General features: G+C 41.4%; 1 protein-coding gene and 1 long non-coding RNA gene across 8 annotated transcripts in view; one reads left to right on the forward strand and one right to left on the reverse strand.

Moving 5' to 3' along the window:
* The window catches only part of kst (spectrin beta chain, non-erythrocytic 5 kst), a 77,085-nt gene that overhangs the window by 6,235 nt on the left and 44,957 nt on the right, over nucleotides 1–25,893 (forward strand). For 3 of the 7 annotated variants that reach the window (XM_086983571.1, XM_022799796.2, XM_086983572.1), the window contains 2 exons: nucleotides 20,295–20,665; nucleotides 22,114–22,281. In XM_086983571.1, the coding sequence (XP_086839697.1) occupies nucleotides 20,295–20,665; nucleotides 22,114–22,281 (539 nt within the window). Of the gene's footprint in view, nucleotides 1–7,679; nucleotides 7,903–7,945; nucleotides 8,271–15,106; nucleotides 15,261–20,294; nucleotides 20,666–22,113; nucleotides 22,282–25,893 lie in introns of those variants that run through there. The other 4 variants (XM_022799793.2, XM_086983574.1, XM_086983573.1 and 1 more) reach the window with 4 other exon arrangements.
* On the reverse strand, nucleotides 23,050–24,410 carry LOC147756950 (uncharacterized). The gene is made up of 2 exons (XR_015323721.1): nucleotides 24,285–24,410; nucleotides 23,050–23,692 (listed from the first exon to the last, which is right to left on the reverse strand). It is a non-coding gene; the product is annotated as an uncharacterized LOC147756950 (long non-coding RNA).

The raw sequence follows: 25,893 nt of genomic DNA on the forward strand, positions 1-25,893 counted from the left end.
CACTATAACAACCGCAGCAGTAGCAACAACAGTTTAGCGCCAAACAACGGCCCTTCAGGAAGATTTTGCTGAGAGGAGTCCCGACCAAAGGCCCGTTGCCCGCCATCGACGTAGCTTTCAACATCGTTGTAACATCATCACATGAAGCCCTTCCTTCTCCCCCCGCTCTGCTTTTAGTCCCATAAGATGAAATTATTTCGTTTTGCAACCATAATTTGTGTTAATAGCAGATACAAAACAATGACAGTTGTTGTTACTATTATTATTATGACTGGCATGTACACATACAGAAAAATGGGCACGTAAGTATAAATATGTACGTGCGCAGTACCGAATCGCGACTCATGCAGTCTTTAGAAAATGATTACTCACTGAAAAAAAAAACGTTTTTGTTAGAGCTGTAGTCATATTATACTGTCGTAGCCAGGTCAAGCGGCTGGCGGAATTGTTTGTTGTTAATTACAAATGTATATGTCAAGGCGTACCCTTATCTGCTACCATGTTATGCAAATGGCTACCATGAACTGTTGACAAGTTCATGGTAGCCACTTGCAGCTTTGCACCACGTCTGACAGAATTGAAAATACGCGATCACCCAATTGGATTTTTTGGTATTCTTCAGATTGAACATCATTTATCGTTTTACAGAATTCACGATCCTGTCATATTCTACCGCGGCGCGCATAAAAAATGGTATAAGCATTTATAGTAATTAGCTAGATGACTATTTCCATTCTGGTAAGCAGCAGCAGCAGCAATTAAGGTGCAACGACAGAAAGAACTGTTTTTTTATATGTTTTTGATTCGCGCGACTCCGACTTTGTAGTTCGATGATGGCTGCATCACTTTAGTTAAAGAAAGGAAAGCCATTTGGTACGTGGGCGGTGTTCTGATACAGTATTACATATCATTTTTACATCTGCGGCGACCGTTGTCCATAAGAGTATTATGCGTCTCGCAGGGCCCCATGGATCAAAATTTTACTGATTAGAGAATTCAATTTTACTCTATGAGTACTTTATCCAAGTACATACATACATAGAAAAAGTCGTAAGCGTGGTAAATGCGGCGATCTGTACACCTTGCCATTGGTCGTAACGCTTTGGCTAGATGTATACTATTTTACTTAAATGTAAGCAAGATAAACATGTGAGAATTGGCATCTACTATAATGTCCGTTTTCTATTCTTTTTTAACGTATATCCTGTGAACACACCGTTGAATAATGATTAGCTGGAGAATATTGCAATAAGCTTAGCGATGCTCAATTGGTCGGCTTAAACCTTCCACCATTTAAACGAAAAAGAACAGGCATAGTAAACGTTTCCATTGGCTTTATAATGAGGACCCGAAACGAAAACAACGCAGAAACATGCTTCTGCGCTCGTTTATTGGTATTTTTGTGGGCTCTCTGGGCGTCTTCGTGAAGCCCAGTTGTAATTCTTAGGTGTGAAGAATGGCGCTACCTTTACTCTGTCGCATTAGCATCCGCTAACGTGAACGGCTTACCATCAATACACGCTCAATCGTTGACTTACAAAATCACTTGATAAACGCTAGTTGCTTTGTCGAAGCTTCTCACGCGATCAACTAACATCCAATTACAACCATCGTTTATAGTTTTTAGTCCCATCCTGGACATTGTCGTCTTGAGCACGGCAACGTTAGTTGAAATATCAATTATACTTATTTTTGTCGCTTAAGTGTCATTGGCACTTTACCTACGTCGGTACTTTGTAACTGCGCCGCCAGAGGTCGATATCGAGTGGAGATGAGGCCAGTTCCGCAACGACACAAATGACGACGACGATGCTAATGCTAACCCTTTCGCTTTGCCTTCAAATGTCTCGCCATTCGATGACCTGAATGCCATGAGGGACGCGTAATCAATGGTGAGCGAATGAGAGAAAGAAGTTCTCACTGGACCGGAGCGTCCCCTGACTGGCTGTCTGTCTGCTGCTTACAAGTCAGCCTGTTTTGTCGTTCCTAGCGCTGACTCCGGCTATACGTTTCAGCGCTAACTCGGTTATTATCATGGCTTGGATGTTTGTTTTTTCTAGCCGTTGCCGACGTCGTGGTTAAGCAACCTTTCGGTAATGTTACTACGGCTGATTATGTTGCATTGCAGCGCAATAGTGGTTAGTGCTTACGATGGACACGATGTACACAATGCGCGGCCTGTTCATTTGCTTGTGCTTACGTCATTGTTGTTGTCGTTGTATTTATTAGTTTGCAGAATATGTTTTGATCGTGCTTCTTTCTCGGCTCATTGTTGTCCATCTGCTCGTTCATTTTACGTGTCGGTTTTTTCCCTCTCAAATCCTATCTTGGAACCCTGATTTCGTCATCATTGATGACGCAGCAGCATCGGTGATCCTTTTTTTTGTCCATTTGTTGACGACGACCACCACTACTAATAGCCGCTTCTTCATTTCATGGCTAGAGAAAGCCTGCAGAGACAAAACAAAAGATTATCTATTCCGATGTCAGACAATATTATTATTATTATTATTATTATAGACATTGTAGTTTCTTCAGAAATTTTTTTAACCGGCAAATTCTACAAGCACAACAATATGTCTCATATCAGTGGCGAACAGTTTTGCTGTGGATTTCAGCTAATACAATGGTCGGCCTTTGTCTGGAAATACGAACCGCCTATGATCGGCAGCAGTAGTTTACGTTTCTGAGCGAGCTAACATGGAGTTAAAACAGGCCATCCATCAGTGACGGGGTTGTTTTTTCTGCTTGTATCGGGTATACCTTACCAAAGCAATGTCTTGGATATTTATAGCTTAGTTATATAGCGTTAAAATAGTCCTTGAAAGCGTTCCCAAAAATGTTCAGTAGAAAAGCATCTTGTCTTCTCCTTGACAAAAAAAAAATCAGTGTTTCGGTCGTGCTTTACTACATCATCAATGATAGCAAGCTAAGCTGATTACAACCTGTTAAATACTGCAGGTCGTTCCGAAGTGAGAGATAACACGGAGTGCTCGATGCGTTGTATACGGACAAACATTTTACATTTTGAAAATGATTAATGGTGTGCGACAGGGATCTATCCGTACAAGTTTTAGTGGACGGAGCTGGGGAATCGGAGTGTTTTGTGATTTATGACGAACCACTTACTTTATAGCAATAAATGATGCCGTAGTCAGAAGCCCTAGGAACCGTATGTAGAATAGTACGTGCATCCAGCCATATACATGCAAGTGTAACGAAAATGTTGGCCTAATTTTATTCGTTGCTAAGCCTATAATGCTTGTAATTATGCAAGGAATCAACATCACTTCTTAGGAAAAGTTCTTAGCTAGTCGCGAGCTAGTATTAAAGAAGCTACAATCATTATCGGAACCTGGCACTACTGACTAAACACATGCTTATTCCTGCCTGTGGTTTAAACAGTAAAATAATGTTCGACGTTATCTATAATGGCTTCTTTGTTTACTATACACTAGTACCGTTCGGAATTGCTTCTAGATAGCGTCTAACCGTTCCTTTTGTATTCCGCATTTTATTTATATGTAAATCTAAATGAGCTACAACTATTAACAGGCCGTATAGATCAGCACACCAATGTGGTGCGTAACACAAATGTTCTTCCTTTTACGTTGTCCGGCGGACCGCGCCGACTAATAAACGTTGTTCCTTTTCTCTCGCTCTTTAGTAAATGAATCAGCTGCCTATTTGATTACCTATTTATCAGTTATCAGTATGTTTTTATAGCGTGTGTGTAACCCTCTCGATGTGCTAAATCAAAGGAAGACCATTGCGGCGGAAAGTTATCAATTACACTGTAGAGAACCTGTCTCGAATCTTGAATAGGCCTGCGGATGGTGATAGGGTCCTGCTGCTATCACTATAAAAAATAAATTTACATGGTAAACTTTAAATGATCCCCCGATGGCAGAATTAATTATATTAAAAATAAAGGAGTTGTGATTTGTCCGTGAGTCAACGGAAATTGTCATCATTATATTATATTCTGCAAGTAACAAGGGTGGTTCAAGACGTGGTTCGACATGTTGAAAGATAAATGAAAGGAAATGTTTTTCCAATATGCCAGTGACCTGAATTAACACATTTTTCGGCAGTTACGATCTTTTCACTTACTCTATGGTTATCTTATAGCTATACGAAAACAACCTAAGTAATTACGTGTCAATGTTCGTCGTATCTGGAATGGGAATTCTGTCATTTTTAGCGCTGTCCCTGAACAAAAATAGGCGTTCCGACGGAATATTCTGCCTGCAATCACGACTGTTCGATAGAACTATTGTAAGCTTCAATCAAGACCTGAATTACTATTTAGTTTCAAAACATTTTCTAGTTTGCAATCCAGTTTTTACTGGTAATTATATATATATATATATATATATATATATAAGAAGGTGCTATTCAAGTACGGTATATACAGAAAAAATTAAAACCAAAATGATACTTGGGCCGATGACAGCTCAAAAATTTCAAAAACGACATTCGAAACAGGTAAAAAAGCGCAGAAAATTTCAAAAAGACTAACCAGCGAATTTTATTTAGACGACCAAGTTGCCAATTGATATTCTCCATTTTGCCTTTAATGTCCGTATCGAAAATTTAGCCGTATTAACAATAGCTTTTTGAACTGCTTGCGAATTTCTGGAGCCCTTTAAACTTCGGTCCCATTAAGGATCTTTCGGTTTCCCTTATGGAAGCTTTTTAGAAGCTGCATGGAAATGGAAAATAATGTAGACCGTCTATTTGAAGCAAAAATAAAATTTCCCGCGTCAGTGTTGGCTAGTGTAATACGAAATGACCAGGTAATGGCTGATCCTCGCAGAAATTCCGAATAGGTCGTTTGCCACGACGAGTTCGTTGTTTTGGTCTAAAGAGAACCGATGCTAGAAGTTACAAATAAACACATTCTCGTTACGACAAACAGCCCGTTGCAGTTGTTCCCGGGTTTTGGGCACTCTATTTTCAAGAATTACACCGTTACCTCCTTTGTCGCTTCCATCGTCGTCGTACTTGCTAAAAATAATCTAATTAGTCATAAAGCGTCGCAGCGGTTCAGCGTAAACATGCATGGAAGTTCGTTATCAGCGTCTGTGTCCAAGCGATAATACCGTATTACATGCAATTAAAAGTATAGAAGTACAACTGTATCGTGCTATGTTGACGTTGTTTCAGCTCGTTGTAGTAGACATATTTGCAGAAGTCAATCAAAAGCGAAACGTTGACTAATCAGGGAAGTGAGCGAACTGTGATCGAAATCATTCTCGCTCAGGGGCTCATTCGAACGGGCTTTCTAAACATAGTTCCAGTTTATAGTGGGGTATAGGCAATGCTGTTTCATACCAGTCTAACGTGTTTACGGTAAACAATTAGTGTGTGACTTCACATGGCGTTCAGCGTAATTCCTCCAACCGGTGATGTGCTGTGCTCAACATGTAAACGGTCAAAACTGTTAGCGCTATATCAGCTTCTGTTTTCTACTTGTCATTTTTATGCTCGACATTGCTGCTGATCTGATTGAAGTGAGCGAAAAACCGGTACTTTGAAACCCTTGGTAGTCCTTGGCCCGAGATTATTCAGAATTAAATAGTCGAAACCGAATAGGTCTTAGTAACAACCGCTAATTGATATTGATTCTATATAAATATTAGATCTGATTTATGTAGGCGATATAACGTATATTTCATAGAAATGATAGGTTCGTGAAAGGTGCCTAGTGCACTTTCAGCTCGCCGAGAATAAACAGGGGTGGTGAAAAGGCGGGCACGACCAACTTAATGAATCCATCCCTTAGAAGGAAGTCGACTCTTTTTCGTGGGAAGCGATAGACAGTCGCTCTAGCAAAGCAGCACGATACGTTAGCATATGACTAACAAAAGTAAAAGCCAAGCCATATGCGAAGAAGATCTGAAGTGCTGAAGCTGTTTGTTGTTTGTTGCTATAATGCTATACTCCAGTAAATTCCAAATATTAATCTTTGTGGAACTGGAAGATAAAGATCCAGGATTCGGTTCTATTCATAACATAATTGCGCAAACAAGGCCGCACAACTATAGTGGTCAGATTGCTGTGAATATGTTTTTTTCCTAAAAAATACACTTATGTATCGTATTCAGTTAGCAAATAACTGTAAAATATCGTATTTACTATTAAGAAGTTAGAGGCAGCCGTTATTTTGTCGTCAAACTTCTCGTTTGGTAACTAGACGCAGGTAACAATAGATCGTACTTAGCTAGACGCGTAGCATACAGCGTAAATGTATCTGCATAAATGATGAGTTTAAGAAACATGTCTTGTTGATGAACCAACAAGTAAGCGCACGTATTTACCTCTCTACAAGAAATTACGTGATGATCCTCACTAGTCTATGGTGCATTGCCCTCTTTTGCCAAATTACAGCAGTGCGGAGTGTTCCGACGAGGGTAGTTGCACAGGATTAACCATGCGCGAAATTGAATTGATCAATATTATATCTATATACACAATATAAGCCATAATTTGTTTCTGTCAAAACTGGGACATGCTGGGTAAGAGTTTTTTTTTAAGTAAGTGAAATAACAACTTGATACCTACGTGGTCGGTCGGCGTACTGCAACGTCGTTGTATGAAATGTCACTGCAGTTGATTGCAGAATCGTGCTTGTTAAGTTACAATTATATTGTTCTATCCTTGATGGTGTCCACTGAGTCAGACAGCGTTAACTACTACCATGTCCGTCTCGCAATAAAGTAGGACATATAGCATTAAGCTAAGGACCCATGTGAAGCTTATTTTGTAAGAGCGATTAGCAAAGGGTATCAAATGATGCTTTGATAACAAGCCCGATCATCCGCTTATTATTGGAATCACTGGTTCGGTTCTGGTCAGCGGCGACAGCGCTCAGAGCTAGATTGGGACCTTCAAGCCACCGTTTTAGCTATAATTAGAACTATTATATTGGAATGAAGTAAAATACGTCTGCCAGATAGAAAGGGAACATCCATAGTGTGTCTCACGATGCCGGATGCGAGTAAGGCAGCTGCTAGTTAACTAATGGTCATTTTGATTTCGACTGCCTACGTCTTTCGTGATCTACTCTGCGATTTTGCACGCACTGTAGCTTAAGAGCAAAGGAAAAACTTGCCACAATGTGTAACGTTTCATCTTTTTGTTGTTATAACTTTAAATTTACATTATTGTTGTCTAATGAGCAGCAACTAATGTCTGCGTTATACAATGCGATTTACGATAGGTGAAAAGCTGGATTAGTTTTACAAAAAAAAATCCCTCTAATCTAGCTATTCTATGTGGTTGTACGTTTCCTGGAAGACATTTCTCGAAGAAATCACTCGAATACCTCGTATTTTGACTCTACTTAAACAAAACATAGATCTGTTAATAATTATATCAGCGCGATATTTCGTATTTATACAAAAAAGTCAAATATCAGCTGACAGGTTTGCCGTTGACGCGAGCGCGTCTGTTGGAATATAGAAGGATATGCTGGTATGTCACCAGAACAGAAACAACAACTATGACAGTAACGGCATTACCTGCCCGAATCGTATGGTGTTTTTAAGTTTACATTTCCATAAATCCTTTTAGTGATGCCGTTGACCAAGTAAGCGAGCTTCTTAAATGACATTTTTACGTCAGACGAACACTAGAACGGGAACAGAGCTCGTTTGCTATTTGCTACAATTGCATAGGAGCTATTGCGGATGCAGGACAAGTATCTAAATCAACGACGTCCTATCGCTACAAAGCCTTTTCGTTTGCGGTACGGGAATGGGTGTTACGGTAATCGTGTAAGATCAGTATCAAGTTTTAGGGCGTTCCTCGTTGAAACCGCTACCAAAATATGCCGCGCATCATATCTCGACTGGCCTAACACAGTGGAGTGGATTGACTGTTCGTGGAACCAACCAGGTAGGTATATAGCTAACTATCGCAAAGTTGATATGACTGCTCGTGTGTGCCGCAGTACCTTTAGGTTTACTGCCCCCTACATGTAACTGCTTCACCATGAAGCCGAAAACCTGTAGTTGATTTGTGTTTAATGTGTGGTACGCAACAAACTCGGACAAAATTCGAAAAGTGTGAACTTTAAAGAACATTTGTGCGTTTATTTAAGGACGTGTCCTCTTTGCAACGGACAAATTGGTGCTTCTATCTTCTGTACATTTCAAAGCATTTGAATATTTCTAAGCCGACTTCTGTGCTTTCCAACTGGCAAACATGAAGATCGTTGATATGATTCCGTCGGCTGAGTTGAAAGTCTAAATAGAACGTTTCGAGTACGCATTGTTCCCAGAGTAATAAGCTATGACATTGTGGCTTAATAAGCTATGAATCATGTTAAAAATTGTGGGTTGTACGCACGCTGTTACTGTTATTTGTTTATTATATTATTATTACTATTTGCTTTTTAGTTACAAACAAATTAGTTACCAGACGATCTAACTGGTATTGGCTTTTTTTCACTCATTGATGCCATAGGAGAAGTAAAACGTGTCCTGCCAAACGCACCATTTCTTTTGAAGCGCTTAACCGATGCAAAATATATTCTTTGTTGGGAGATGTCATTGCTTTCCAATAAATCATTTTCATCCCTTCGGTTCGATTTGTTCGCTAATTTAGCCTCAATTTGCCATAGACATTTACTAGTATACCGCATCCGAATCACCACTAGCGCCATTAGTTTATCGTTGGTCGCAACTGACAGAGGCCAGCTTACCCCTTTTTTTTTGTATTTTCCAACGCGTGACCAGACATGAAACCGCACCAATCTTTCAAGCCTATCTTATGTGTAGAGCAATCAAATTTGAAACAAAGTATTAGGTTGGCTAGACGGTCTGGCATGATTCATATCATGATGACTTAGTTGGCAAATGGGTTCAATCGATCGCTTCATTATATGAGCAGCATCTGTAATTAGATAAACAGAATTATCTATGGACGTTGTCCAGTTCTTACCCGCCGGCTGTTAAGAATCTAAAGGATGCCATACCATTATTTACGCAATGATCGATTATGTGCCAATACGTAGGCCTTACTCTGATTCTGATCTTTACGGATGAATTTACCGAACGCACATTATTGTGTGTCCGACCACCATGTGTCTTGCGCGCTCTCTTGAATGTCTCGATAAAGACATCCTCACATAGTGGTCAAAAAGTAAATGATAAATTATAAATCATGAGCGAGGCCATTAGCATAGTCATAAAACCAGATACTTTGAGAGATTCTACGAAACTCGGGCTGTTGCAGATTACACTTCTGGCCGCGTGACATATGGGTACGTTGAGCCTTTGCAGGATCAACGGTTCGTTTCAGTTAGTTAGTATTTTTCCTAGCGCTAAATTAGGACGCACTTTTTTAGTGTCTTTTTTTTTTTTTTTTAATTATTAATCAATACGTTTATTGCTTCAAAAGCGTTCTGCAAAGTGTAATAGCCTCTCAACGACCGAAAAGACACTTGTTTAGGTGGCTCGCTAGGCTGCAATACGCTGGAAATGATTTCATGTTCTGTGTAACACTTTTTATATTGAATAATATTTTCATGTATTCTTTATGAATGTTAGACCAGCATCGTTAGGTTTTTAAACACACGTCAATTGTAATACACCATTCCAGCCTAAAAGCAGCAGGCTTATAGATATTTACTGACGGTTGACCCTAGTTTTTCCTATTTTTAAGAATTTTTCCTGTTAAAATCGAGTGGGCAAGCGTAACCTGCCCAGTAATGAGTTATTTATAATACACCGTCATCCAGAATCGTGATTATTTAAAAACCCATGTACCAAATCCCCTTATGCATGCTATGTGACACGATAGTAGTCAGGTTTTAGTTATTAAAAATTGTTATTATTGAATCCGATCGACTCAATCGATGACCAAAAGTTGGCGACATTTTGAGCAGCATGCCTCAAAGTTTATTGTCGGAAAACTGATCTGAAAACAAAGATCTGGTGAGGCGAAGCATAACAACTAGCTGAAGAAGTGTACGAACGTTCGTACAGCATTAATAGATGACTGAGTTCTTCATTCTGGGCTTTTCCCTTTTGTGCCGTCACGATGTTTTCTGTCTATATTTCATAGTTGACAGCGTCACCGCGTGTTGGTACAATGAAAAGCAAACAGATAATTCGACGGCTGCTGACGAATCAACACAGAGTCCAAGCCAATAACGAGGATCGAAAAATCGGGCAGACCTATGTATGCCCAACGGCTGGCTGTCTATAATGGCGACTCTCTATAGCCTGAACACCCGTTTTTATCTGTAGTGGCTTACTTTGTCGCCAGTTGCAAACGAGTGTCCTTCTTATCAATATCATGAACATTGCCATCCTCATCAGCATCTTCGTCACGAACGACTCGTAACAAACAGTGCCGAAGAATGCCAACTCTGCGGGCATGTCAAACTTGCATCACTCGAATCAAAGCAGCCTTCAGCTTTCAGCAGAATACTTTATAACATTAATTAATGCATGGATGAACTATCGATGCTCTAAGCATAGGTGCGATAAGCTTGGACACTACAAATATAGCTCATAATAGGAAGATAAGAAGCTAGCTATTACATAAAGACGAGGCGAATCAATCTCGTAGTTGTGGGCCTATCTATATATGATTGTAAGTTTATATATATATATATATATATATACTAGCCTACACTAATAATCCTAGTTTTTTTCGTCGCTACTGCTCTATAAAAACAAAGTGCTGTTCGAATAAATGATATTGGTGCTAGCACTACTGTGTCCTCATTGCAAGTTGAAATCATAGGCTTGTAGCAGAATACATGCAAAGCCTGTAGGAATCTGTGTAGATGAATATACGGCTAATCTGACGGTGACTCTTCTGTTGTTAGGATACGTCAGCCACCCGGTAAAATTCTCTCGAAGTTCTATCAAAGAAAGTTTTGCTGTGAAGATATTCGTCAACATCATTTGCCTTTTAAGTTCACGTTTCGGGCTTGATGGTTCTGAAGTCGGAAGTTTTTTGCTGTTGACATGTTTATACATAGAGAGCATTAAAGATTGGTAGAGCTCAACTTATAACAGTAATATGTAAGCGCTGTGATGTTTGTATTGCAAGCGCTTGCTTTGATTAGAATAAAACTCCATACAGGATAGTTATTGTGGCTGGCAACCATTAGTCGCCGGCGCTCCCATATAGAAACTGACGGGGGCATAGACAAACTGTTTGGAACCAAACGATTCGAATTAGTTGTCCAGTATCGTATGTATGATCTGTATGCGTTGGTTGTGACCTGCAATGGGCCTACCGTCCCAACAATGGACATTGCTGTTACTCTTCTTACGCACATTGTAAAGCAGTTATAGTCGCATAAAACCCTTTGGTCAGCTGAAAGTGGACTCCTGGTCACCCAGCGTGTAGCATTGCTTTAGTAGAACCAAATCCTTTGCTCACTCGTTTATGGCATTATCATTATCATCGCCATCGGTTTCTTCAACGAAGATCTGCACGAGTCTGTTAACGTGCAGCATAGAAGTTGAATCGATGTAGGGACTGAGAATGTTTTGCATCCGGGCAAGCTCGCTTGTTTTTCAAGATGAACAGCAAAGGCCATCTAATCGAAGTTCGGTTTTTTTTTTGCAGTATTCAACACACAGTTATCCACTGCAGAAATCGCTATAAAAAATCAGTACATACCGCGCTGACTTCAGCTAGTTTGCTACAGTGAACTTGTGTAGTTAAGTGTTAGTACGGATATATGACAAATGCAGTGGCAAGGCAGCCACGATCACAATGCAATGACAACGGTTTGTTCGTTACCGAATGTAAGTAGCGCACTTCGAGCATGGACGGATTAGGGAAGTTACGATGTGGCCAGCCACTGAGAAAGCGGCTGACGGCAGGTTCTCAAGGCCAACATCACTTCAGAGATGAGAAATGGGGGGGCTGCCGTGTCAGTTCATTGGTTCTTTATTGTCTGAATAAACCTTATGAAAGGTATAACAAACATGTGCTGGGTTAAGTCTAGTATGCGGCTGTTGTTTCTCTCATACCTATACTAGACAATACTCAAGCAAAATGAACATGGATATACAAGTTGCATGAGAAGGTAATACTTACAAATGTCATCAGAGCCTGGCGTTACACGCGCAATACTTACCACCAATTGCAACATGGCTTACCTTCTGAGCACTTAACGACTCCGGTACAAGCGATACAAAGTAAAAATTATATGCGGCATGACCGTGGACTTTTCAAGCCGATCTTAAATGGTTGCTAAACTAATCGTTTTGTCTTGTTGATTCCCATTGCCGGCTGATAAAACGTAGTAGCGTCGTCTACAGTAGATACGTAGTCGCACACGAATAAACATTTGTGTTCCACCTACGCCGCGCTCTACTGCGGCGTCAAGTGACGTTCATTTACGCGATTTTCTCCAATCGTCCAAAGCGTTCAAATTGGCTGGGTCAAGTCAACGTTGTCGTCACTGATTGCGCTTCTGATACAACCAATGGAAATGCCTTCTTATATAATAAAAGAAATAATAGAAAATTCCTTGCCGCAAACGGAATTCTACAGAGTAAATGCTGGGACGCTGTCTGAGGACAGGGCAAACAAATAAGAGCATTTAGCACAGACAGACTGCTGTTACCGATGACGATGATGAAATGGTGTGGTAAAATATCATTATTTCGAGTATCTCCGTTCTTCGAACAGGTGATACCGTATGCCTCTGCGGAACAGGAGCAAGAAGTCACTACAGCCGATGTGCAGTAATACTGCCGTCCTAGCTATAGGGGCAACGGCTCGAAGTCGGTGGCGATAGTGTCTGGCAATGCGATGTTTTAGTCAAAATAGAAGTCCTAGCAATGGCACTGGTAGCTAGATGGCCGCTGACGCCAGCTGTCACATATAGTAGTCGCCATCCCGCGATTCCAGCAAAGGAGAAAAAGCGCGCTTAATTTCTTGGCGGCATTGTGACCGCTTGACGCAACCCGTTCCTTTCACCGTCAATATCATCGTGCCGGCCGTTAATGAAACGAACCATATTCTATCATTTCACCGTTTGCTTGAGCGGGGAATTGCGGTGGCCATTGGCACCTAAAGAAACGCATTAGCGACATCCGAGTGGACAACGACCTTTGATAGCACTAGAAGTAGCATAATCACAATCAACATTACCGTCATTATGATCATCGTCATCATTCGATCAAGTTACTCATGGTTCTTTCGTTATCGCTTAAGTCAATATTGCGTGAAGCTGTTATAACCTAAAGGTTAAAAAGTGGACGAACGGGCAGGCAGGTACACGCACACGTATAGAGCCCTAGTGAGACGGGTGTATAGAAAACAAGATCGTAACTTGGCAAAGCGTTGTTGTTATTACAAGTACAACTAACTTAAGTATAGTGATTCTTATGTAGGATAATATATAAAAATATATCTGAAAAGATGCCCCAAGGGTAGAGACTTTTTTCTATTGAGTGCACGTCGATGGAATGAAGATATTGACCAATTCAATGTATTTTATATTCAAATATCACGGGTATCGAACGAAATATCGCAGCTGAGCAAATTCTGTTTAGTGTTGAATGACCCACCTAACTGAAAACTTTTAGATTTAAACAGCGACGAAGACGCATCGGGGTCAGGCCAAGACGCTATTTTAAACGACTTTTTTTAAAGTGATCTAGAGAACGTTTCAGCTCTAGTGTGAATACTTAGCAATGTAAGAGTGCTCCTCGGCTATTATGCGAAAGCTGTTTTTGCTTTATAATGAACGCGATGCCCGACTAGGTTAAAAATTTCCAGGTAGTTACGGGTATCACAAATCAGGGAACAACAAATGATGAAAACTCATTATTATAGAAGCAGCAGTCGTTTTTGACCCAGTCCTAGAATGTATCCGTAGCGTCTACTACATAACGATAACACAAGTTATCGAAGTTGACATCACGCATTTTTTGCTTTTAATCAATTTCTGTTAACGAACTTTTTTGACATTAAAACTCATGGATTCTGTGTCAACATACTTTGCGTATTACGATGACAAACCTGAACACCACTAGGCTTTCGAAGCAATAGGTAGTTTCGTTGAAGGCCACTGAAGGCAATGAAATTCTTGTTTACGATCGCTAGCCTGACTGTGATAACGCTGTTAATTGAATAGAATTTAAAGCTATGTTCAAGCGAGTTTTCAATAGAAAATATCTTATTGGCAACAAATTATCTATATATCGGATAATGAAATTATAATAATGGTTTATCCTTAGCAAATGTGAATTAAAATTTCTTAACAAACTTAAATTTAAACGAACTTAGTTTGTTAAGTTATACAAATTATTATAAATTTGTTACATTTAAACAAAAACGTTTGACATCTTTGTAAACTTTATGTGCAATTTACTGGCAGCACCGACAGCACCGCACCGGTCACGGATGAGAAAAGACGGATTCAAAAGCTATGGATTCGAACAAAGAACAATGAATATTTCTATCTTTATAGCGTAGATTCGGGTGTGCGAAAGAAAACGCTAAATTGCGTTATTTCAACAAATTCGAAGATCAGCCGCTGGTTGCTATGACGATTGATACATCTATATCGATCAGCTATTGGGTTATTATTTAATTCATATTTAGAAACGTTACGGCATTGTTTTCTGCGGTTCAAATCCGTTAGACGGTAGTTCTCTGCCCGTACCTACTTCGCGGCTTCAACTTAGTCAAATAACGATAGGCTGAGATATCCATTAATTGCGTAGTAAGACAAATGCGTTTTAACAATGAAAAAAAATATATGTTACGGCCAGGTAAAATCATGTCGTTCATACGTGGGTTTCTGAGTGGCGCTTGGGCAGCTCCATTGAGGGAAATGTACGTAACCCGCAAATAGATTGAGTATCATGATGAAAGCCCTAATATCTGAGTAGTTGCTGCTATCGCGCGAGAAGCAAGTTAAGACTGTTGCTACTCATAAAGCTTGTCGTGTCCTTGTCGTTTCGTCCAATACCGACATCAAACAGTAATCGCGAGAGGACATGCATCTCCTGAGTGTGCACCACCGATACTTTTAACAGATGCCCTATTTTAAATTGTAGCAGCAGGCAAAGCGAAGCTACATTAAGGTTCGACGCACACGTGTCGTTAGTGAAGATTTAATCCCGTTTGACAACACGGCTTTTAGACGATTCGGATGAACAATGGGTCAACTGGATTTAACGGCAACAATAGAAACGTGGTAGACGTGTACGTTCTGTAATTGACCACGGCGACAACGGACAGCGCAAGCGTGCCATTGGAATCAGGTTCTTTCATGTTTCCTCTCATTTTATCTATACACAGAGACGTATAGAAGTTAAAAAAAAAGATATGCTGTTTTCATCAGTAACAATCTTTTCTCTTTCGCTGTAGACTGGCCAGCAACATGAATTTCCGTTCAATTATAAGTGTCCACCGGCTTGATCGACAAATTAGTATAAAGATAAGAAGCGGGTGGCATTTCAGATTTTCACTCTCAGCCAATAACAAATCTTTGCATAGTTTGCCATCTACGTTGGCTTTTGAGTTCTGTGAAAAGTTCGTTTAAAATGAAAATTTCTCTTATGAACAGAGGCTCTATAAGTAACTTCCGATACATGAGCAATGGTACCGATTTCACACTTGTAACTAATTTATTTTGGAATCTTAAAATCAACGAATATTTATGTATGGAATTACGACTATTTTTTATCAATTGAAGGGTTTGCTTTTCAATACTTGCCGTCGCATCTTGCAGATTCGGCGTGACCTTCGGTAAGTTTGGCTATGAGACGATTTATCTGACTTCAAAATAGATCCTGATAAGCGGAAGGAGATAGGTACGGCTGAATGAGACTAGACATTTCTATTTTCCTTGTAAACATGGGCCGAGTTATAACTACGTATGACTGATTCATAACGATAGGGTACTTTCGCGTGGACCGTGTGAGGAGTTAACTTAATACTGAATTTGGTTTGGCCCGAAATTATTATGCACCAATTCCTCTATTGTGTTTCACTACCAGCCAGCCAGCCAGCCAGCTCGTATCTTTCGTTAATAATATTACGGAGCGGCAAAAGGGAGTGGCGTGTGCCACCGAGCTAATGAGCTGGGCTCACGTCAGTGTTTCTCACCGCACAGTCTCAGCTAGATTTCTGACAAAAAACGGGGGTTGGAATCCTTCTACCCTGGATGCGACACGTTAGCATCGCCTTCATCTTACGGAAGTCTGTTTTGCCTGATTTTCAAGCCTGCTTACTTCCATAAAGCTATTTTTCTTAGCTTCGCAGGATAGCTCTCGCCAACACAGAAACTGCTGGCGTAGTGACTGTTAATATGGGTCCCCAGTTCTTCGCTCTACATACCCGTCTCGTTATCGCAAGGTCATCCGCATATGCGGTCAAATCCAACTCCACCGGAAAGTTCACTAGCCATAGGACTCCGTCGGACGCTAGATTTTAAGGCAAGACTTCGGCAGTGTTTTGATTCGCTACTGCCCGACTGCTTCGATAGCGTACCGTGTACTGAGGAACACTTTGTCTCTTTAGACACCCCTGAGTTGTTTTTTCCGCATTTCGGGCGCTTTGAAAGACCCGGCTCAATCGCCGATAGTACTGGCAATTTAAAATTGTATTAGCTAACTGAAAAAATATTCCTCTCCCTAAGGTTCTGGAGTCTGGAAGTTTTTTGCTAGCGATTATAGTAGGCGAGTCAAATGGTATGAACTATTTCCTCTGAGAATGACCACGACTGTTTCGTTTTTAAGGCTATAGAAACACGCCGTCCGGAATTATTTGCGTGATTATAGTGGTTGCTAGTCTAAAAAACTGTTAAACGTGTTTTGATGACAATTCTAGAGAGTCCATTTGGCTTCGGTGCCTTTTCTTTAAGCTTTAAGCGTTTATCAGCTGACCGCATTTTATCAGTTGTCACAGGAGGCATGTCTTTTTATTTCATCTGTTTCTGGCTGGGGTCAAGTCCACTATGGCCTGGCAAAAGTTTAATTATTAGACCCCTCTTTTGTTCCTCTGTCGGTTATTCATATGACTTTTTTCTAAGTGTTTGTTCTAATAACCTTACAGGGGTGGCCATGATGTTTTCCTACATTTCTTAAGGGTTCTCCTTTCAGCACTTCTCGTTGATTTTCGAAAAGCAACCTTGTAGTTTTTCCTTGCATGCATGTAGGTGTCGATTATCTACACTAGCAGTTCTAATGATTAAATGTTTTCCGTAATTTGTTGCAGGTGGTCTGTGTTTGTGCTAGGGCATAAATCCAGCTGTACTTCGTTACACTGAGTTTTTTCTAGGACAAGGATATATTCGTTGCAGGGCGCCTTAACAAGCCGTTGATGTGATGTTGTATTCTGCAGCTCAGCTCGTCGTTTTGCCCTTAAATTTACGGCGGCTCTCTTTTTTCCTTAGCTATCAAAGACTCCTGGTCGGAAAAAACTCTTTCGCCGTTGTGTTCGTTTGCACTTCAAGCTCTATACAGTGATGATCGTTCAGGTCTCTTCACAGGTCGTGATGTTCCAGTTCTGTAACTGTTCCTAAGTACTATTTAGTAAAATCTATGGAAATGGCATCTGCCACGGCGTGGAACATACGCCTGATTCCGTTGTTTATCGTAACCGTGTCGTGGGTAGCCGACCACTCAATAACACTCAGTTTGCGTGGGTCGAGCCCTGGGTTGCTGACGCCACATTTAAGTCTCCGCGAAACACTATGTTTTTCTGCCTTTCCTGCACATTCCATCAGGTCAAAGTCCTCTATAGGCTTGCTTAGACCACAACAGCAGAAACAGAAGGCCCTGTGCCCCTTATGTCAAGCCATGCAAAACCCTCGCCTCTTCCACTTAAAGTTGCCTGTTTCTTAATATTTCTTATGTAACTATATATTTTTTTATCCGCAAGCATATTTATGTACATCTTATTTGACTCATTCATTAGTAGGAAGGATATTCCCCTCGTGTCAGCTGTTTCTTTCGAAAGAGTGAGGCCTGCTTTACTCCGCTAAAAATTTTAATGTAAAGGATTCCAATCACTGAGTGGGCTTTGCACCCTTCGGGTCTCTTTTCGTTGCACCAGAAAAGCTGTCACCGTTATAGTCATTGTTTTGATGCTTCTGAGTTTCCTTACTTCTGGCTTTAAAACCTGTTTGAAATCGTTGTCTGCTCGTTAATCACCAACAAAGTTGCCAACTCACCATTTACCTCTGTTTTGTAAAAATTAGGGAGAGGTTAAGCTATCGGTACCAACGTAACGTCTATGGCGCGCTTCTTAGCCAGGTAACCGAAGTTATGCCAAATTTGCTTACTAGTTAGGCCGCATGGGCTTAAAACTGGCCCAGCAATGTAATTTAGGAACCACTCCTATAACTAGGTTCCCCATAAATAGTACCCGTATAGGTGAAACCACGCATGCGAATCTTGCGATTATCCATGACTGTAATAAAAAATTTCGACGGTATGACCTGTTTACTTCATGCATTTTGTCCAGTGCTAAGATACCTCTTTCGTAGCCGTCTACTCAATTAGATTCTTTATGATCAATTTTTTATGAGAGGGAATGAGTGTGTGATTTGTCCCATCTAATCCTATAGCTTTCGAAATACTTTGTTGACCTTCCTTTAAGAAAATCTTCGTGCTCACGTTTCGTGGCATCTTTTTCTGTAATCTTCATGTTGTGATTGTCCGGGTTGATATTATGCTGCATCTTCCTAAGCATAGCCGCGAACTTAGACCTATTAGAGTTACTATTGAATATAAGGGCACTGGTTTAGACCTCTGTTTGTAGTAGGCGAAACATTTTCTTTCTATCTACTAGCTACCACTCCCATAGCCTTCTTCATATAGTCGTTTTTTCTTGCAATGTAGCAGAAAGCAATGGGCTCCGGCATCGATTTTAAGCACCTGGTAGAAGAGTTTAAAACCTTCCATCTTTTATCAGCAAGCTTTCTTTGGGAAGTCGCATCGTCACAAGAGTCCTCTGAGAGACCAATCTGTCCTCACCAGATTCCTGAACGGTGCGTGAAATGACCTTCCTAACCTGGCTTGCAGCCTCGTTTTTCAAAATGTTAAATCAGTTCGTCATGGTTTTTCAAATCCCGTAATACATTACGTTCCTTCTCGGGCAAAAAAGCAAGCTTAGTGTATGACGCTTTGCCCAGGAAGTCTGTGTGTAAGCCTGCAGAGACTAAATTTTGCCAACTAAAGCGGCCAACATGTTGTCGGAGCCTAAGTTCTCAATGCCCTGGCGCAGACTAATAGCCCTGTTTGTGATGCTCATGTCGTCGCCCTTAACGCGCGCCAACTGCGCTCGTTTATTTGCTTCTTAAGGCCACCAAGCTTTAGAGTGCAAGGCAGTCCAGTTGGGAGAGCTCCACTGCAATATCTATCATTACAGCCTTCTCTGCCTGCCTGCACTCCCGTTTACCTAGGTTTGTCAATCAGTGATAATCGCAGTAATCAGGCATATCATCATGCTATGGTCACCAGGTTTGATAACCGCGGCGGCATCCTTAGCTACAGCATATCGATGTACTGTGACAGAAGCTGTGGAAGTATTTGCGGATTGCTCACTGCGTTCGTCTCGTCGCTTTAGAAGGCCCACGTCCTATTGTGATGCTTATCTAAAGGACCAAACGTTGTTTATAGGGGTGTCTCCTCCTGAGGTACTATCCAGGCAAAACATAGCACTGCCTTGCCAAGGACAGATCTACGCTAACTCAATGGCTAACTACTCTATCTGAATTAGCGTGCTGCCCGCATTAATCTGCACACAGCTATGATATTGTTATAAAATTGTTAGCTGTTCGCAAACACATGGCACGCAAAGGCAAAAATAACGCCGTGATCGACGAAGCTGGTGAAAAAAATAGAAAGCTCCGACCGATCGCCTGTCTGCGCGCTTTGTGTCGTCATTTATGGGTCCTTATGCGTTCAGCAGGACGGAGCGGGTACATCAAATCCTATCAACTCTTGGAACCTTGAGCCAGGTGTGACCTTCCCGAAGCCAAACCCGATGTGAACGGATTTGCTTGTGGCTATCTAAGTAATCATTAAATGGCCAGAGATATAAACGCACTTTATCCAAAGCATAGTGACTTCATTAACAGATATCTCTTAACTAAAAAACAGTTTAAATAATGCTTGGTAGAAAAACCAATTTTCATATTAACAGCCGCTCCGGCTTCCGCTAGGTGGCGGAAACCCTTATTTTCTAAGAAAAAAATCGCTGTAAAATTACCAGCTTCGCTAGTGCTTTCCCGTATGATTGGTCTAATCTCAGATTTATTAAATATATATTTTACAATTTGTTTACAGCGTTAACTGAGTGGCCGCTAAAGGCCGCCGACGGGCCTCGAGCGAGTGGCTCTTCTCGAAATTTCGCCGCCACCACAGGTAAAGGTATCCGTGTAACCGGCGCCGATCACATTTACCACGACGACGACGACGACGACGGCGACGACGACGACGACGACGGCGGCGACGGCGACGACGACGACGACGACGACGACGACGACGGCGGCGACGACGACGACGACAACGACGACACAATGTCACGTGATGGCGAAGCCGGCATAAAGTCAGGAGCGGTCGAATTTGAAAGGGGTCGTATTAAGCAGCTTCAGGAGGAACGATTACACATCCAGAAGAAAACCTTCACAAAATGGATGAATTCGTACCTAGCCAGGGTGAGTGGTCAAATCAAAACACACAGTTCAATAGATACTTACCTATGCACTGATAACAAAGGCTAATAATAGCTCTTCCTATCTATTATTCGTTTCCATATATATATTTTTTCTATTCTACTAACGGTCTAAGCCCGGAGGGTTTGTCTAGAGGAATTGGGTCGGCCAGAAATTAAATACCTTTGACTTGACTTTAGAGGATAAAGTTACTTTGTCGTAAACCGAAGTGAGCAATTATTTTCTCTCTTTCTGAAAATAACATCACATCGCCGTTCGTAAACACCAAGATGGCTATCAACAACGTTCGCGCTTATATAACATCAAAAGTGCCAATACGGACTTCCGTAGAAATTGTGTCCCGTGAACAAATGTGCTCAACTTGTATTGCATAGGAAAACGATGTTTAAACTATCAGATTGGCTGCTGTTCGACGTTAGCCTTGTAGCAGGCACGGGGTAGAACCCGCAGGTGGCATTGTAGGATTGAAGGCTTTTTTAGACTAATTCCGCACGCGCCGGTAGAACTTGATTGCGATACGTTTCATTTGAACTCTTCGGCTGAGAGAAGGGTCATAAAATGCATTTTAAACATACTAGTTGATTGTTATAATTACCTTAGTAGCAAGTAATAAATATAAACATTCGATAGCGTTCTTGCTGATTGGCAGTGTGTGATTTCGTCAAACAAACATACGTGAAAGAGCCCGTTCGGGCGTGTGCATAGGTCCGCTTGCTTAAGCACAGAACGAAAATTATCAGTAGTAAGTGGCCGTTCGGGTAATGTCTCGCAAGAGTCTTCAGTCGAATCTCTTTTCGGAAGAATGATGATCTCAGCCGTTATTGACAGTTGGGATATTTATTTGGAAACCGCCAGAGTCGACCGCTTAATGTTATTTTCAAGGAAATAGTCGGACAGATGCTGACTCAGAGACATCCATTGTACACGTTATCGTTCTAAGATATCTAATTTATTATGGCTGAACATTCTTAGGCACGTGAGATTCGTAATCATGTTCATTGAAGTACTTTGCCCGTAACAGCATTTTGCTACGGAGCTCAAAAGCAGGAGTGAGTTACGAGCCAAAATATATTTCGAAATCTACGAACCAATCATGCAAGAACCACCTGCTGCACCGGTGTGCATTTTGGTAAAGATGCTGACTTCAGTGGCACAGAATGTGCATACACACCTATGAGACATTTCTTTCCATTAATCTTCGATATGATGGTTTGCGGTTGACGCGACTAGCGGCCGAGAGGAAATCAAATTGCGAAGTTACTTAGCCGAAAATGATGAGACAGCCTATTTGTAAATCCTTCAATATTTGACCTCAAGCTCCAATATACATTACATTAATGCCAGTCATCGTGAAGCCTTTCGGTGCTTACGCCACTGTTTATACAGCCCCAGTTATATTGGATTATGTATAATTGTCTTGTCCGCTACAGGCCCGCATGGAGGTGGACGACCTATTCACAGATCTGTCCGATGGACGTAAACTCCTCAAGTTGCTTGAAATTATTTCGGGTGAACGTCTCGGCAAACCAAATAACGGAAAAATGCGTGTCCACAAAATTGAGAACGTCAATAAGGCGCTTACGTTTCTTCATACGAAGGTAAGTTCTATATAGTTCGCACATCAAAAACCTCTACAAGGCCCATTTATCCCACCGGTCTCCGGTAACGTGCATCATAGAACTCTGAACTTCTAAAAGGACTGTGTGCCGAACAGAATAGTTGGTATTTACAATCGTCTTTAACGCGCGAAAACGAACTTCTCGATAGTTTAAATATCGGTAAACAGCGGGATCGTTTTTTCAACGAAGCCTTTTTCGTGCGAGTTTCTATGACGATATAGAATAATTTCACCCCCGTATCGTTTTGCTAGATGTTATGGGTGCCAGCGCGCACCCCGATGACTGCTTACTAACTCTAATTCTATGTACGATGTAGTCAAACTTTTTTCCGTCTCCGACTAAAACACGATTGAAATGAATAAATGGCACTCCTGTCACTTGCCAGTCCGGTTATTTTTATTCGACTCGTAGTAAATACGAGCGTAGGTACGTTCTGAGGCGGACAGTCATGCGGGCGTAGGAAAATGGCACTATCCAACAATTTGACGGCTAGAAACGTATTAATGCACATTCAGTCGGTTTAGCTTAAGCTAACCTTTACTCATACATCAGCAATAGACCAATCCGGTTTCGAAGGTCGTGTCGGCGTTTTTTTTTTTTCGGTGATTAGTTGAAACAACGAACAGCAGTGGTTCAAGTGACCACGTGACCCTTGACCTTTTCTAATGGTATATTACAGCTTGTGATGAACTATTAACGGTTTAACTGAGTTAACGGTTTACTGTTTGACTACCAAATTCAAACTAGTACGTGAATGATAATGTTTATTATCACCAATATATAATTACTGAACATATAGTGATGTCTGTATACGCAAGGCCTTTCTATGACAGATGGTACCATGTTCACCGATCTTAAGACAACGAAGATTGGATCGGCTTTATGAGGCCAGTTCATCCTGAAATACGCTGTTTAAACACAAACTATAAACAAGTAACAAGTGTATGTAAAATCGTTTCCCTTAAAGACCGGTAAATAGTGAAATTTTGCAAATCAGTTAGATGAGTTGGAACAGTTATTTTATGAGAAGACAGGATATATCATATGTGAAACATGTTCTGATATATTTTTGGGGTAATCTTAAGTTGAACTTACCGGAATCGTTGAATTTGAGAAACTGTCCCAATTGCATCGGGGTTGACGGCGCGTCTCGGTGGGTAAGTGTGTGTAGGTGGCCGTTTCATTGATGTATAAACGTATTTGAATGTGTCTCGATACAAACTAGTTGTCGTCGAACCGTCGTCTCGACTAGCCAGACTGCCAGCGACTGGAGAAAACTTCGTTCCGTGAACCACGACTTAGCTATTGTTGCTTGTATTTACTGTTGATATCTGATCAGTGGCAGCTGATCATATTGGTCAAAATCGTAATTTCTGACTTTTGAATCGTTCTGTAAATATACATAAATAGGTCTATCATAATCTGTCTGGTCACGGAAACTTTGTATACTAGGCAAGATGACTTCGACGAGAGAACGAATAATGTTGCTTTGGCCTAAAGCCCAGGTCAGTACCGTTCAGCCCCTACGAGACGGCCGTATTTTATTACACGATAAATATCTACGGCCGAGTTATCAGTCCGTATCATAGATACTAGATTACTGTAGCTAATATTTTATTTAGTCTGTCAGTTTAGAAGAAAACAACATATCCCATCGTACCTAATAGGCTGTGGATTCTATAAGGTATGGCCACATTACGATGAATATGCATACAGTGATCTGGGTGGGATGGTATGGAACGGATTAATTATCTTTACACGAACTCTGGACAGCGTGGTGTATTTAGTACCTGGATCACGCAAATACTCGATTAACTAAACGTATAGTCCGTAAAAAGTAAGAAAAATCGATACTGCAAGTGCCGTTTGTCAACTAGTTATCATCATATCATAGCTTTAAGTGTATGGTAGCGGTTCTTGTTGTACTAAACTACTTAACACTTAATTTTACTTCTTCTTTAAATGTAAGTAAAATAACTCACTGATTAGTGCTTCACTCCAGCCCGGATCGAGTCGAGCCTGGAAGATGCCATATCGGGAACAAACAATCATTCCCTGCTCCGCGCTTTCGTTGTGAGCTGCTAAATCTGTGAGATAGATGCCCTCTTGTGCTAAATTAGCTACTGCGTTTACGTGTAACCCCCACGGCCGTCTCCACTGCTATAATTATTGTCATGGTTTTTTGGCGTTTTTTTTTTGGCCATTTTCATGGTAATTTTTCCATAGTCATAACGGCCGGCTACTGGAATTTTTGTTCAGTTTATCTTCGTGCCGGACTGGTAACGATTCTCTTTTCTTGATCACCTGTCTGAAGTCAGCATACCGAGGTAAGTTCCACATTTTCAGATCAGACGGCAAATCTAAACAGACGTGTTTGCTGCTATTTCTCTGCATGTCGGTTTCTAAGTGACTCGACACAATACCTTTACCGTTTGCTACCTTTGCTAATCGCAATTTCAATTGCAACCAATAGTAAGTGGTACCCGACGACCGCTGCCTCTACATTGCTACAAGTTCTACTGTTAGTAGATGAGGAGAGCCCTTTTCCCAGGGAGTTTTATGCGACTTGTTATTTCCTATCTTGTCTGGCGTTGCGTCTGCTACTAAAGCGGACGCCACCGCCGCCACCGCAACCGCCGCCGCCGCCGCCGCCGCGGCCGACTCTATAACCGCTTCTCGGGCTATTGCTGATCTCAAGCACTGAAGAATTTTGCAGTGGCGTGCGACGCTTTTTTTTTTTCGGCTTCGCCAATCTTGTCGCCAACACTACGCGCTGCCGGGTCAATATCTGAACTGAGTGAGTAACCGTGCGCGGTCACCGGCCCGCAGCAGCGTAACGATAAACGAACGGTACGAGGATCGCGACTACGAAGACAACAACAAGTACTACAGGGGCCAGGTGCTCTTATCGCATTATCGTCGTTGTCAAAAAAGGAGGGCAGACCAGAAAAGCAATGCAGAACCAGTCGAGAGTGCGGTTCTATTACTACTATTTCGGCGCATTTTTCCTTTTTTCATCTACATTTTCTTCAAGTCTACGCATGAGCAAAGCGATCAAAGCTAGAATGACGTATGGTTACACGGTGCGCGCCTCGCGTTTCTACTCTGTCAAGAAGCTTGCTCGCGTCACTCTGCAGAAACAGATGGGAGATCTATAAAGCAAATCGTTCGCAGCTTATGGAAACAGCGAGCGTCAGCGTGGTACAGATATCTCTAGGGGTACTGGCATCTTCACTACCCCCTCCTCCCACCATCAGTAAATGATAAACTCGATTCTGAGCGTCAATGAGCGAGTGCATGCGTGTCTGTGATCCACCTACTGAGAATTACAGCGTGGAGATCTTAGCACGGATTAAGAGACCCGTAGCAAGAAACGTTGTCCCTACCAAAACCGCTAATGTTAGTGGCCTGCACCGCACTGGCCGTTAACATCACATCACTTCTTCACCCCGCAGACGCTACCACGACGCTGGAAAGCCGCAGCGTCAGTGGCTGCGTTGTTGTCTTGGTTTTCTACAATATCCATTGTTATTTGCTGACTTAAGTGGGGGAATCGATGGACAACAACACGCGGATCCAGTTAAAGACGGC

Source organism: Varroa destructor, unplaced genomic scaffold (assembly GCF_002443255.2).
Source record: "Varroa destructor unplaced genomic scaffold, Vdes_3.0 BEIS01000003.1, whole genome shotgun sequence".
Taxonomy (NCBI): domain Eukaryota; kingdom Metazoa; phylum Arthropoda; class Arachnida; order Mesostigmata; family Varroidae; genus Varroa; species Varroa destructor.